General features: G+C 39.2%; 1 protein-coding gene across 1 annotated transcript in view; it reads left to right on the plus strand.

The window, feature by feature from the left end:
* Positions 1 to 15,119, plus strand: part of KIFAP3 (kinesin associated protein 3) — a 72,080-nt gene that overhangs the window by 43,747 nt on the left and 13,214 nt on the right. Inside the window, exons 18-19 of the mRNA XM_084527146.1 lie at positions 6,497 to 6,686; positions 10,875 to 10,974. Coding sequence (XP_084383272.1) covers positions 6,497 to 6,686; positions 10,875 to 10,974 — 290 coding nt within the window. The remainder of the gene's footprint in view (positions 1 to 6,496; positions 6,687 to 10,874; positions 10,975 to 15,119) is intronic.

A 15,119-nucleotide genomic window follows, 5' to 3' on the forward strand; every position in this document is an offset into this window, starting at 1 on the left:
CAGTGCCTTCTGAGGTGTCTGAACAGACATCTCTAGGATCGTTGAAATTTCTTATCAGTGCTAAATCCACAACAATAAAAACTGAAGTTTGCAGTCTTGTTGTTTCGTACATGCTGACAGAGTTAGCTCCTCTGATGATGGAAATCAGAAAGCAAATGATGGAGAAGAGAGATTTTAAAGTAATTTCTTCTCAGGGAAGACAAATGCTTCTTTCACTCATCAATAAGCTCTATATAGTGTGATTGAAATAACACTGAAGAAAATCAGATGCCTTATAAGCCTTAGGGGAGATATGCTTTCTGTAGTAAAGTAATTGTCACAGAAATTATGGAAATGTTACACTGGTGATGATTTGTTTAATATAGCTTGGCTGGACTCTGCCATTGATGAACTGAAACAGATGTGTTGCTTTAGCATAGTGTGTTCTGGGGAGTCTTGGCTTTGCACTGGTAGATGCAAGATACTGCTGTTGTCTGCGTTGATAATTTAGGAGAGCTTCAGTTCTGTGTCGTATGCTCAGTCTTAACACCAAGCGGCTAGTTTAGGGTATTTATTTGTACACCTAAAACTGGACAGGTCCCACGGCTCAGCTGAAAGCCTGGAATCCACACTTGGTGTAGGGTTCTCAGGCAAATGAAGTTCCCTTTTCCTTTGATTCAGTAGCCTGACCATCTGCTCTTGATGCTTGTGAAAGAAATGTCAGCTTAGGAAGGTTTTATTCTGTTCGCTTCAGACAGCATTACCATGAGCTGAGGGAATTATTAATGTCTGATCTTTCTCATCCTGTGTTCCTAGCTCTCCCTTATTGCTGTTAAATGCTTTTTTCTCATTTTTTCAAAGGACATTTAATTAACCATAGCCAGATCTTCTAGACTTTGGTCTAATGGTGCTTTCCACTCCCCTATTTTCCCCCATTTTCCAGTTCATTGCGTGTTGTTTTTTTTTTTGTTTTTTTTAAGAGCTTTGAATCCAGGTCCAGTGCACCATCTTGTTTCCCATATTTTCTGTAGTGGATCATTGTGCTTTTTGCAGAAGCAAAAGGATAGCTACAGCACTGTCTACGTGATTTAGGAAGGACCTCATGCTTAAGGTGTCTTTTCTAGCCCTTATTGTTTTCCCCAAGTATTTGTAACGAAAGCCAAATAACCTTTTTCATACAGAAGGCTGTGTTGATGAATGGCTTGCATCTTTCTGTATTAGCCAAGTGCCCAACACAAATCCTCCTTGTTGGGAATGCTGGAAGTTCACCTAAGAATTAAGAATGTGCTGTGAACCCTCAGTGCTCTGAAGGATCTGGGGCCAGCTGTGCAAGATGTTGACCAGCTCTCAAAATCAAGGAAGAGCAGACCACAGGGATGTGGTGTGGGCTTTATGTCAGTGTGCTCTGAAAATAGATAACCTTTGACTCCACTTGGTGTTCTCCATCCATGAAGAGTGCTATACTGCAGAAAAAGAGGTTCTACCTTTGTTTGTTGAGGCTCCCCATGTCCGTGGTGTGTCTTGTTCCCCTGTTACCTTCTAACAATCCTGAATGCAGGGAAGTGGGCAGAAAACAGCTAGGGTGTGAGGCTGCAGACTGAACTGTTGAAATGAGTTTTCACTGGTCAACTCCTGCGTTGTGAAATATGAAATCAGTCCACTTTGGTGCCAGTACCTTTTGGTGGCAAAGAGTGTGCATCCAGCAGGAAAGGCTCTACCTGGACTAGAAGAACAGCCACACAGAGGGGCATTGGATAGGGCAGGTGGGCTCTGATTCTTTGTCTTCACATGAACCTATCCTAAGGGTTACCTTCTAGCGTTGGTGCTTACTCAGTGGAATAGAAAAGCTAGGAAGGTGAGCCAAGCCAGTGATCTTCATTACTTCCATAACAACTGGCCAATGAGATACCTTAAATTTCTCTAAGGAAAAACCTCTTTTAATTATTGACAATGTAGGAACCCCGTGGAAAGTGTGCTTTTTATGCAGGCACCTAAATTTAGGAGGCATGAATGCTCGTTCTTTTTTCTACCTTGCCATTAATTTCATATCATAGGTTTCTGCTAGCTTCCCATCAGAATATATTTAGTGATGAGCCTGATTGCAGAGAAGTGACTGAGTTTTGTGGGTCTAAGTGGCAGAAAGAATTTTTTTTGACCTGTGAATGAATTGTCCTCTGGTGCTACTTACCCCAAGGTAGGTGTCATAGACACCTGCAGAAGGTGATCGATAACATCTGTTTCTATCCGTGGTTTATAGAGGCACATAGTTCAAATTACATGCCTAACTTTGGGTTACTAGACAAGATAAATCTTTCTTTAACTAAAAAATGTTTAATTTAACCTTTCATGTAAACTGTGTATTTTAGGGATGGTTAAATAACGAAGAATATAACATATCACTTTACCAGCTATGGCCTTAAACATAATGAACATTCAACTTACTGTATAGCAGTTTTAGTTTAGTATGAGGAATCGCATCAAATGAACCCTATTACAGACCCAATTAAAGGGCAACCACATTAAAGTGAAAAGGAAAATCTGTTTTTCATCAGCTGTGAGAGAACACAAAGCAGATCTGTGTAGCTCTATGTTATCCTATAGTGTGTTAATCAGATACAAGGTGTGACGGAAGCCAGTGACAAAGGGGACCCCTGATAGGGAACAGACACGCTCTGATAATAGGCCAGTTAACGCTTCATAATATTTCAATGGTTCAGTAGTAAACAAAGTTGGAAGTAGAACTTCAAAAAGGATGGCACATTCCTCGCAGAGTCGAACCATACATCTTCTATGACACTTTAGGATTTATGGAAACCGAATGTTAAAAACGGTGATGTCAGGGAGCTCCAAAGAGAATAAAATCAACGTTCAGGATTCCTCCTTTTATGTTACTGGCCGTGCTGTATTTGAGGAGGGGGGTGGTTGTGGAGTGGAGAGTAGGCACATTCCATCCACTGCTTTTCCAGTGGGCTAAAGTTTAAAAATGCTGGAAGGCACAAACCTGTGTTTGTGTCTCTGCAATGTTTAGTTTTCTGGTTTCATTTTTGCAGGAATTCCTTAGTTTAAAGAAGGTGAACTTCATATATATATATATATATATATATATATATATATATATATATATATATTTTTTTTTTTTTTTTTTTTTTTTTTAAAAAAAGCTTTTTATAGCTGAATATAGGATTATTGGAAAACTCACTGTGTTTTAGGGAAGCATTTTGCCCTACATTTCTGTAATTTGGTTTCTTTGTGCCTTTTGGCTGTAGTCCTGCATTTACAGCTTTTCTTCCATTCTGATGTTATTCCATTAATCACTTACCCAGTGGTGTTTCTGCACATTTCTATGGAAAATCTACAGACATACCCTTGATCTCACAGTACTTAAATGATCTTTTCTGTGCTGAGTTTATGTAAATTGTTCTAGATTACTGCAAATCGTCCTTCCCTAGGATTGCTGCCAGAATGAAACTCTTGACATAACTGATTGTTCGTCTGAGTCTGGTGTGGTCACATCTTTGTCTTTATTGCTCATTCATGGTGAAATGCAAGTTAAAAACTTAATAAAATAGCCAAACAGTTTGATAACTTGTGATTTATAGGTAGCGTGAAACTATGTTCAGTCTCGTAACTAGTAATTTGCCAATCAGTTGCTTATTCTGTCTTCCAAAAACATAGATAAATAAGTGAGGTGAAATACCTGAGATTTTGGAGCCTTTTAATATAAGATAGAAAACATCAAATACATAGGAATACTCTGCTCTTGTTGCTGTCTAAAAAAGAACAAACAAGCAAAAATAGTTAGGGTCTGAGAAATGTTAGTTAATTAGTGAAGGATTGAAGGCTAGTAAGTTCACGTCTGTTTGTGGCGAATGTCCAGCCAGTTCAGATGGTGATGTTGGGCAAGTGGGATTCATTCGGGGCTGTGACTTTGGAAAGGTTGACATGTTTTCCAAGTGCAGTTATGATAAATATGAATGAGGGATTTAGCTACTGGCTTTTTCTTCTTTTGGGAACTTTTAAAAGTAAACAAGGTAATGTGAAAGGAATTCAGCTTTCCCACAGATCTGTCTAATTTGCTGTTTGTTAAGTTTGTTTATTTCCCTCACTGCTTTGCAATCATGATTTCTGGGAATAGTTTTCTTAAGGCTCCAGTCCGATCTCTGGCAGTTACAAGGTGTTTCTTTAAAGCCTGTGAGCAATTCACGACTGCTGAGGGTTGATAGCCCACACTTTAGCTCTGGCAGACGCAGCAAAGTAGATGTTTCCAAGATACTAGTCAGATATCATCCTTGAAACTCCTGCCCTTTCATTTTTTTATGGGTTATTTTACAAATTACAACAATGAGCCTACCTCTCCAAGGGGACTTTGCTTTCAATTTGGGGAAGTTCTTTTTTTTTCTCGGAGTTCTTTTTCCTAACAGTATAAGGTGTAGGGTTGGTTTTTCTGTCTTCCTCCCAAAGGGTGCTGCATTACTGTATGGTTGACAGGAACTTGGAATTTTGCTGGAGGCCAGCAGGGACTGGGAACCTTTACAGATCCTGCAGATGATGCTTGCTCTGTGCACAGAAGCCATGCGAGACACTAGGTGTTGAACAGAACTGCTTGTGTGCCAAAATGGTGCAGAAGGGAGTTAGAAGTGTCTCGTAATTGCTGCTGGTCAGGGGTGGAATCTGAGAAATTCACAATAATGCCCCAGACTGATCAGAGCCCCACAGTTGCAGGTGCTTGCGTGGATGTCCCATCAAAAAGGAGTTCACATTCTGCTTTAAGCCAAGAGAAACAACCTTGCCGTTCCTCCAAGTAAAACATAGCTTAAAAACCCGCTGCTATACAATAATGGTTTGTGGTTGTGTGATGCAACGTGATTCCCCATGAAATCTTTAAGGCTCCAGATAGACTTGTTGGCAATGCCAGCGAATCCTCTGCCAGAATGACTGAACCAGCTGGTTTTTGCGTTATCAGTCAGAAGGATGGAAAAGGCAAAGGACAGGAGGCGTTACCTACGTCAGGTTAACAGCAGTAAAGACAAGGTAGCTTCACTATTAAGTTCAAAGCTCAAGTTGAGCCCACGGGGGATCTGGAGGTTTAACCTGAGCTGCTTAGCCAACTTACTCTGTCTTCACTGCTGGTTTTTGACCTCGAGTTGTAGACAGATGAGCTTTTGCATGTCTAGCTGGAGCAGTTTAAGAAATTACCACTTCTGCAGCCAAGACATTGTCGCTAATTGTGTGAACACTCTTTCTCCCCTTCTGGGCTTAAGTAAAGTGGATTTTAAAAACCTTAAACTTCTCCAGCTAGATCTCCAAGGGAAGTCTGTCTAGATCATTTCTTAACTCTCAAGATGGTTAACATATGATTTTCAGTTTTGTTTCCTTCCTAGTTAGCTTAGAAGACAGTGAAGTAGATACAGCGGGACTTGCTTCATAGGGATATTTCTTCCCACAAGTAGGAACCACTTTTTGGTTATGAATGTTGCTCTTGGTCACAGTCCTTTGATTAAAAAAGTAATAGCCATTGTTCGTTATTTGTCGATCTTCCCAAATTGATAACATCTGCAATTTTCACATGTTCATGAGTTCCTACTTTGCTAGCTGTGCCCTACTTTTCCAGTCATATTGAAAATCTGAGGATTATGAGGTCTGTGATTGCTCAGTAGTAATCAACAGCCCATATAGTCGGGTCTGCTTAGAGGAGCCTTCCCTTCGAAACAGCTGATTGCACGGTGACCATTGGCTATGTCATTTCCTTCTGGTACGCCTTTATACCCAGTATCATGTTATTAGAGTGCAGTTGGGCTGTAATCCAGGCTGAAATTTCATGCCTGCCTTTTGTTTCCGCAGTGGCCTGTACTTATATCCTGTTTCACTCAGCACTCTGGAGAAGTTCTTCTCCAGCTTTAGCTTTGTCTGTGGTTCCCATAACCTCTTAATGAATGCTGTGTGTTGTTTTTGTGGGTGTTCGATAGTAGAAATAGTAAGCTATTACGAAATTTGACAAGAAGTTGGAAATTAAATCCTGTTTTACTGGAGCTCTTCAAATAAAATAAAGACTTACTGGTTTTATCACAGCCTTTTTTTGTTGTGTTTTCTAGTAACTAATTGTCACAGCGAATGTTTGTCTTAGGAGATCAGACTGTGTATTTGGTCAGTGTTAGTGTTTAATTACTGAAGTCTTTAATTACTAAAATTGGCAGTAATTGGCTCTTCTTGATCCTCCAAGTGAGGAGACCAAGGTGATGGAAGTCCTATGCTCAAAGCAGGAGGTTTTTCTGAACAGTGTAAAGCTAAAAACCATCAAGGGAATATTGTACGGGTGTTGCGTGTACAAAAACAGAATAATGCATTGAGTTTGCAAAATCATTACCATTTTTTGCTGAAAGTATTATGTAGGCTTAATGGAGGATTTAGGTCACTGAGCACTGAAACTTGGATCTTTTGCTGATGTTAAATTATTGTTAAACCAAACAGGTCTTTCTCTATACTTCATTCTAAAATCTTGTGTGATTTTGTTAAACAGGAATACGATGAGGAATGGGCTAAAAAAATCCAGAGTGAGAAATTTCGATGGCACAACTCTCAGTGGCTGGAGATGGTGGAGAGTCGGCAGATGGATGACAGCGAGCAATATCTGTATGGGGACGATCGTATTGAGCCCTACATCCACGAAGGGGACATTCTGGAAAGACCTGACCTCTACTACAACGCAGGTAAGGCAGCATGTGTTAGTATTCAGCACGGGGATTGCTGCCCCATTGGTATTTGTTACCGTTGTGTGTCAGCAGCATTGATGAATACTAGCCAGGGATGTGTTTGCCCTTGTTAGGATGTTAATGAAGGACTGAGTACTGTATATCCATGAATTTACAAAGTGTGACAGGTCTTTAGAAATGCGAACAGATCTACCTTAGCTAATCAGAGTAATCAGAGCATGATTACTGATCTAAATAAAGGTGGTCCAGCCTTGTTCCTTCACATCTGTCTCTTATGTCCATAGCTTGTTTACTTAGCCAAACGCAAACCCTTTCTTATTCCTGTTACATTCACAGAGCAGTACAGCTATGGGATTTGATGCTGAATTTTGCTTGGTCTTATGTGTTACTTCTGTAACAGATTTTTTTTTGCAGAATTTAATGCAAAATTTGACTTGAGCCACATCAAATGTGTATGTTCTTAGTAGCAGCAATCATGCTGTGAATCACTGTATAATATTGCTGTCACATATCTAGGGAAGCATGTGAATTTCTATTGTTTTCAAGATCATCATATAGACAAGTTTCATTAATAGATAATCTGAAGAAGTTGAATAAAAACTTAAAAACATAACTTCTCTTAATTGAATTGGAGATGAACCCTCGTATATTTCATAAAGGAAAAAAATGTTGCTCATAATTTTGCTTACTCTTACTTATAGTGCATAGTGGCATGGTTCTAGGGGTTTTCATGTGAAATTTGCTTGCTTGCTCTCTCCTTCTGTAAAGATTTGTAGTTAGTAAGAGCATTAAATATTGCCATACTGGATTGAGACACTAATGTATCTAATCTAGTATCTTCTCTTGCCACCCCTTTCAGAGAGTGGTTCAAAAAGCCCTGCAGGAGATGCTCATCAAATAATGTGCGCACTGGATAAAAGTCTTCATAACCTTTAATAACTAGGAGTTGGCTTGTGCTCTCAAACTTGTGGTTTTTATATCCTTTTTAAACCCCTGGATGACTCTGTGTGCGTGTGTTTCTTTTAATTGCTGGGATTGAGTCTTTTTCTCTTCTTTTTCCATGTAAGTGTCCAATCCTTTGCTATGAAGCATGAGTCACAAAACTCTGACTCTGGGTGAATTTGCAGGGATAGTAATATGAAAAACAAAACCACTGAAACCTGTAAGCTTGCTTTGTAGTTGCTGTGAGAAAAGAAATGTGCAAGACCTCAGCAGAATTTCAAAATTCATTCTCAAAGTATAACAGAACTTAAGGATTCTTATTTATTTTGTGGTTACATCCTGCAGCACTGGATTTGTTTTCCTGCACTGGTCCTTCAAGGTTAGCAGTGTAAGCCGTGTGTAGTACAGTACCAGGGTCTCTGATTACATCAAGTCTATTTCAGGCTTCCTAAGTTAAAGACATGACAGCATGCTTGTTGCAGTCCTCCTTTTATAAGTCTTAAACCTTTGCTTATTTCACGGGACCGCTTTTTTTCCCAACAATATGAGCTAGAGATGGAGTGTCACCAGTAATACTGAATTTCCTGTTTTTTAATCGTTCATGTTATTGGCTCAATGTTATTTCAACAAAGATTTTTGTGTTGGAATTGATATTTGACCAGGAAGGAGAGGCAGATTTCCAATGATATGTTCTGCAGATGTTTGAAAAGTGCTTTTGTTTTCAAATGTATAAGAGTAACTGATTATATTCAAGATACAGATTCACTTCTCAAGTTCCTTCCAGCAAGCACCAGTCATGGCGTGCTTCTGAACTCTGCTAGATTTATAGATTTGAGATAGGACTGGGGAGGGACGCATCGTACTCCTTTTTTAAAGGCTATGGATTATTGTACCAACTGGAGTAGGCATTTGGGTTTCTGAACAGCATGGCATTACTTGGTCAAAAATAACAAAAATAAAAAATCTTTTTTGCAGTCAGAAATGTTAGTGTTTTAGCACGGTGGCTTTAGAAACTGCCTGCACTGCTGGCTCATGCATAATACAAATCCCCACCAAGCTATAACAATTCTCGAGTCTTCTGCCGACAAGATGAGTCCCTGTTGCAAAGGTATACCAATATCTCTTGCAAAGAGATCTAAACCTGCACCAAAAACTTGGTAGAATTTCTGAAGTTACCTTCAGCTCAGTGTCGTCTTTGCTTTGAAAGTACAAAACCCTAATTTATGTTGAAATGTGCATAACAACAGATGTCCTTTAACTGTAATTGTATTATATGCAGCTGATGATATCCATGTGCTTTCATTTTCATATAAATTCCTGTGAGCCGTAACCGAGTGCTATGGTTTGAATGTTAGCACTCCTGATTGAAGACACTTTAAGCAGCAGCAGCTCCAGCCTCAGAGTGAAAATGTAATTTCTTCTTCATTGGTAGAAAGATAGTGAGATGTTATTTTTAATTATCTCTGCTTTCCAAGAAGTTTTAAGCCAACCTGTTTAAAATACAAAGTCCCTTAGTTTTATTGGTTTTCATCTGAAATGTAGGTGCAGAAATGCTAATGTCCCTTACTTCTTTTTTTTTGAACAATACAAGAATAGGAAAACTTTACAGAAGTGTTAATAAGAACCATTTAAACTTTTCTCCCTGCTGTTTGGTCATCTTACATCCATGTGCACTCCCGTCTATCTGAACACGCTGAAAGGCAGTAATACGGATCTGTGCCAGAATGTTTGCTTGTCAAGTAATACTCTTTCACATACTGTATACACATGCATGCAATTAGAATATAGCCATGTTACAGCTGTCTTTATGCTGCTAAAAAGTAGTCTGATCATGGCTAGCATTTTTCATTTGCAATCTGTTGCATTGTATTCAGTCACTTTCCCATGAGGCATTATCTTCTAAATGAATCTCTGTAGCACCTCATCAAATGTCTGTTAGAAATCTAGATGTGTCAATTCTATTCCTTTTATCATTTGTCACTATATTATCTTCAAAAAACCATCAGGTAAATTCATAGAGCACACGGAGATTTGTTTGAATGCCTGAGTCGTCATCTTTAAGCCCTTGTGCCTGTAAGTAACTTTCCACTGCTTCCTGCACAGGCAGTTTTAGTAGATTTGAAACCACAGAGGTTAAGCTAAGTGGCCTGTGATTCCCTGGATCTTATCTCTCCTTCTTCAAAGTGGAATGGCATTTGTAACTTCCTAGTCATTAGGAATCCCTCTATCCTCTGTTAAACCATTAAAGTACCCGTCAGAATGTACCTGCTTCTGCCCTGTTTTTATTGGGATGCTTTCTGCACTGCAAATTTGGGGTTGTTTTCATACAGTGACGGAGATGAACTCAGATAGGGTCTATTTAAATAGTGTTTACCTAATTAGAGCCTCGTATTAATTATCAGGTTTTTAACTGTGCCCTTATTATTAACAAGAAATGAGTTTGGGGAATGGGAACAGGAAAGAGTTAAGCTGAGCTCTCACTCAGCTGGGGTCAGTTCACTGACTTCACTTCAACTTCACTTCAAAGACACGCTGGATTTACACTGATGTAACAGAGGGAAGATGTTAGCCCTTGATTTCCTTCTCTTTATAAAGCAAGCAGAGACTAGGAAGCCTTTAAAGAATACTACTGGCTTTACAGATGTTTGCATCTTCAAATGCCGGTGCTTTAAGATAAATGAAGCAAAAGGAAGCACTAATCTATGTTCTTGTGAGTTTGTTGTGTGAAAAGACCACCCTTTTAGGGAATAGCAAGAAGACGTTGATATAGGGAATATGAAATTGTTTCCGAGATGCTTTCCTATTTCTTTTCCTTAACCAATTTTAAAAGATAGTGGTAAAAGGTAGTCTCTTGAAAAATTAAGACTTTTATTGCTTTTCTACTTCTATGCTGCTGGCCTAGATCCATGTTTGACACTTGTCATTACTTTTTCCTCTGTGTTCCCTTTCATGATGTGGCAGACAATATGGTTCTTGATCTAGTATCTCCAGGCCTTAAGATGAAGAGGTAAGAGAAATTTTCCTAGGTGTAGCTTTTCTCAGGGCAGTAGACTAGATGGAGTCCTAGTGAAACTTCTGTTGTAGCTGAAGTTGCTCCTTTTCAGTATTATTGTTGCTTGATATTCCTCCCAGAAATAATCCAAGTTGCTAATGAATTTGAGAAAAACCAGCACAAATTACTGCCTGCCCGCCCTGAAATCACGCCCTTCTTTTACAGTCTCTGTATCTTTCTTGTTTTTGCAGATGGCCTAATGGCCCCTGATGGAGCAGTGAGTCCAGATTTCTTCGGTGATTATCATCTTCAAAACGGAGACCTTGTTGGGCAGCATCCCTTCTCCAGCAGGTAAATTGCTGTTTGTGGAGAACGCATACAACCATTGAATCACAGAATATTCTGAGTTACAGACCATGCTACAGTCAGTCTGTACCATCTATACCAACCAATGTTGTCTAAAACATCTGTTTCCTTCCTAAGTAATAACATTTTTGCACCACTTACAACTTCAGTCACCGTTTGTAGGTATGATCAATTCACAGTATGCATAGCTGAAGCAAAAAAGTTTTTCTTTGGCTTCTTGTAGTATTTAAGGGGCAGTGGAAGGTTACACTTTTTTGTTTATTGTACTCATGGTGCACCAGAAAGCTGAATTAACATTCAGGCAGCATAGGGTGTAATAGTGGCAGCATATATAAGAAAAAAATTAACTAAAATCCCCAGATTGGGGAAAAAAATAGAGCTAAGATATGTTACCTTGAGAAGGAAAAAGTATTTATACTCAGGAAGGGTCAACTGTGCAACCCTTTGTGTGGAGCTTGTGTTTGGGAAGGGGATACTGGCATGAAGTCTAAGAAGAGTCGCTTGCCAGGTAAAGTTTTGGTTAAACTTCTACTAAGAGTGACATTGTGAACTTATTTATGAAAACTATGATTAATATTTTAGCAGAAGGATTAGAGATGGGCTGGTATGGACCACGTCATCTGATCTCTTCCACATGTGCAGCCTTCATCTCAGGGCAGGCTGGCGATCGAGAAACTGAGCGAAGTATGAGCCATCTGCTGCTCTCGCAGTCTTACTGTGTGGCTCACGGTCTTCAACATTAACACAGACACACAACCCAGGAGATGACAGGTTTCTGTATTAACCAGAAACTGTATGGCTGTGTAGTCCCAACAGTCTTTATGGCCCCGTGGAAGAAGAGAAAAAAGATGAAGAGGGATGTTTGTAGCCTCCTTTCTTTCCAATACACTAAGATAGCCCTAGTCATGGTTGTCTTGGCTTTCTAGAAAGTTTTCAACTGGGAAAAAGTCTTGAGTGTCCATGGGTAAAAGTTAAAGTAGATTGCTCGGTCTCATATTTCAAGCCTTTATCAGTGAGCTACGTTAATAAGCCATGTTTTAATCTGATTGTCTTCCAAGTAAAATGTGTAGCAAAATGCACCTGGTGTATCCTTAATCAAAATAAACATTAGTAGAATATCCTTGTGATGTCTCCAGGCATTTTGGAGGCCCACCTTAAAAAAAGAGGACAGACAAACTGCAATTTGTCTAACTGCAAACTTTGTAATTGCCCTTTTTTGATAGCCTCTGTAAATATTCAGATTTCTTGTTACGATTCTGTTTTCTCGGTAGGCTTTTTTTTTTTTTTTTTTTTTTTGTATGACTGCTTCATGGTTATCTGCAGTCCAGACACAGTCTAATTGGAAACAGTATGGACTGCTGCAAATGTTCTGTCCTATTTGTAACATAGCAGGACTGAATTGTTTGATAGAATAGATACTGGCAGTCGGATGGCGAATCCTACTTTTCAGATGTGTGTCATTACCGTTTTGAACTTCTTGGCGCCAGAAGCCAGGATTTCCTGATGCTTAGAGCTAATGTAAAATGCATTATTGCTCCAGGCATGAGGCATGGAATTGCCAGTCCCATGAGTTTGAAGAGTCAGACCCTCCCTTTTCCCAAATTTCAATTGGTGTTGGAAGGTAAAACCATACGTGCTAGGGACCCTAATTAAAAATAATAGCAGCAAGTCAAGGCTCTTTTTATGTGTTATATAGAGTACATTTCATCCATACCAAAACATAATTCGAGGGTATTTTTATGCTTACAGTTTAAAGCTAACAAGAACCTTATGTCAAGGATTTATTTTTAACCAGTTCCAGCTTTTAATAAATCAAGATTTTTGTTATAAAAATGGTTCATTTTATTAATATTTGGATATGTTTTCAGAAACTTTTTAAAAGAAAGCTGTTATGATTTGCATAGACAACTAACAAGTCAGTTAATACTAAGATCTTTTTGTGAGTTTGAGGAGGGATGACTTTAAAATGAGTAGATGCATGTTTTTCAGTCTTTTCATTTGTTACGCTTTTTATTAAGCATTTAGTTGTTGTGTCTGTCTTCTGGTCTTGGCCTTTTATATTAGGCTTTATTATTCTGTAATAGAAACAGTTGTTTGCTAAGCAGTGCAGTGAGTTGGGAACGGAGTGAGTCTTTTCCATCGTTTAAGACCACCCTGTGAAATTTGAGGTAGGTGACAACCATGAGCAGATTCCTTTCTACTCAACTTTGAATGATCCTTTCTTCTCCTTTCTGCAATCCTAGGAGGAAAAGTTAGGCTATGTCAGCTATTTAATTTCTCTGAGGTTATTTCCTACCCTTGCAGCATGTTCAGACTGAATCGGGACTTCCCCTTACCTTCAGGAGAGCCTGCATAAACGTGCTTAGAGGTCAGCCAGTGAGACCGACCTTTTTAGTGCCTGAATCTCATTGAGAAGCCAACCTGGTATTGAACTAGTGTTGATGTCCCCAGTGTATTCATAAAGGGAGGCGTTTCCCGGATTTAAGAGTGTCTGATCACCAACCTCATTTTTTGGAACCAAAGAAAGGGGTCTGGGAGACTTTTCCATGACCGTAACCAAACTCAAGTTGCCTGAAAGGCTTTCACCATAAGCAGTATTTAATAACACCTGTACAAGGGAACTCAGCCCACACCAGCTGCCGTGTATCAGACTTAGACCAGTTGTATTGCGTGGAGAGGATAGTGAAAACCATGTGCTGCCTTGCCTGTAGGATGTTAGTTCTAGCAGAGGTCCAGGGATTGCCTTTTCAGTTCCACTGAGTTACATTCAAGAAAATGGAAGGGAATTGGAGCAGCAGATATATCCAGGTGTGTAATCAATGAAATTGACTTCCCTGTAACCCAGCAGGGCTACTGCTGCAATCTCCTGGGGAGTCCCTGTCCTAGGAGTCACAAGACCTACATGTGTTGGACCAGACATGCTACACAGTCATACGTGGGTAGGAAAGTCTTTTTTTGAAGTCGAGAGTAAAGTAGGAGTTTTCTTAAAAATAAAAGACAAAAAAATTTGAAATATTTGTATGTGCCCGGACTCCTGGGGCTAGAACAGTGTTTTTTTTTTTCCTTTATTTTTAAACAGGGAAGCATGAAAGAAGACTGTTAGCAGTAAGAACACATACAGATTTGTCAAACTGGGTGGAATATCAGAAGGGTTGGATTTTTCAAAGATACTACCTTCCCTTTGTAGGGTTTCTTAGACTTCCCTTTGAAACAGAGTTCTAAGTACCGTCAGAGTTAAGAATGCTGCCCTGGATGATGGACTCCTCCAGTACAGAACAATTTTGAAGAGAATAATTATAGAAGTATCGAGCCCTGAATTTAGTATGTAAATTTGCTTACATGCTATTCTGGCCATACCACGATGGCAAGCCAGGATACTGGATGTCTCCAGTATTTGTCAACATAAAGGAGAAGCAGCACATCAGCAAAAACCTGGAAAGCTGGCATTTTATAATACTGCCACCCTTGTTTTACGGACCCAAGCCATTGTTAGAAATACAGTTGTTTTGTATCTGGTCATATAGCTTGTGAGGTTTCACAGCTTTAGATTAAAGCTCTTATTTCTGAACTATATTTTTAATAGAGTGGTGTAAGATGTCCGTAGAATTATTTCAGAATAGAACGTATGTAAAAACACTGATAAAATACATAAATAGCCTCTCTTGTTTTCCTTAAAACTTCGGAGCAGAATGCAAGCAGATCGTAAGGTATGTTTTCCATTCTGCACAAAACAAATGGCTGAGAAGGTTGTTTTGACAGCTTGTATCCAGGTTGTATCATTGGCTAGGAAAAGACTTTTGTGATTAGATTACCAGCTTTGAATCGTCATACTGTCTTTCAGAAGCAGATGGGCATTAGGCATAGATTTGAATTTTTCATCTGTTATTAAAAATCTGTATTCAGTGCTCCTGGTTCTGATAACTCTTAATATAGAGTGAAGGTTTTACGAGTGTAGCAAACAAAAAATCCCTCACCTTTTGGCTAAAGTGATGACAGCTTAGTGTCTGAGCTGCAAGGGAGAAAAAACAGCTGAAAGACATCTTCAGGAATCTACAGTCATTTATCAAATTTTAATCACCTTCTAGAGATTATTTTCTTAAGACACAGGCATCATAGTGATGGCTAAATAT

Source organism: Aythya ferina, assembly GCF_964211825.1.
Source record: "Aythya ferina genome assembly, chromosome: 8".
NCBI classification, from domain to species: Eukaryota; Metazoa; Chordata; class Aves; order Anseriformes; family Anatidae; genus Aythya; species Aythya ferina.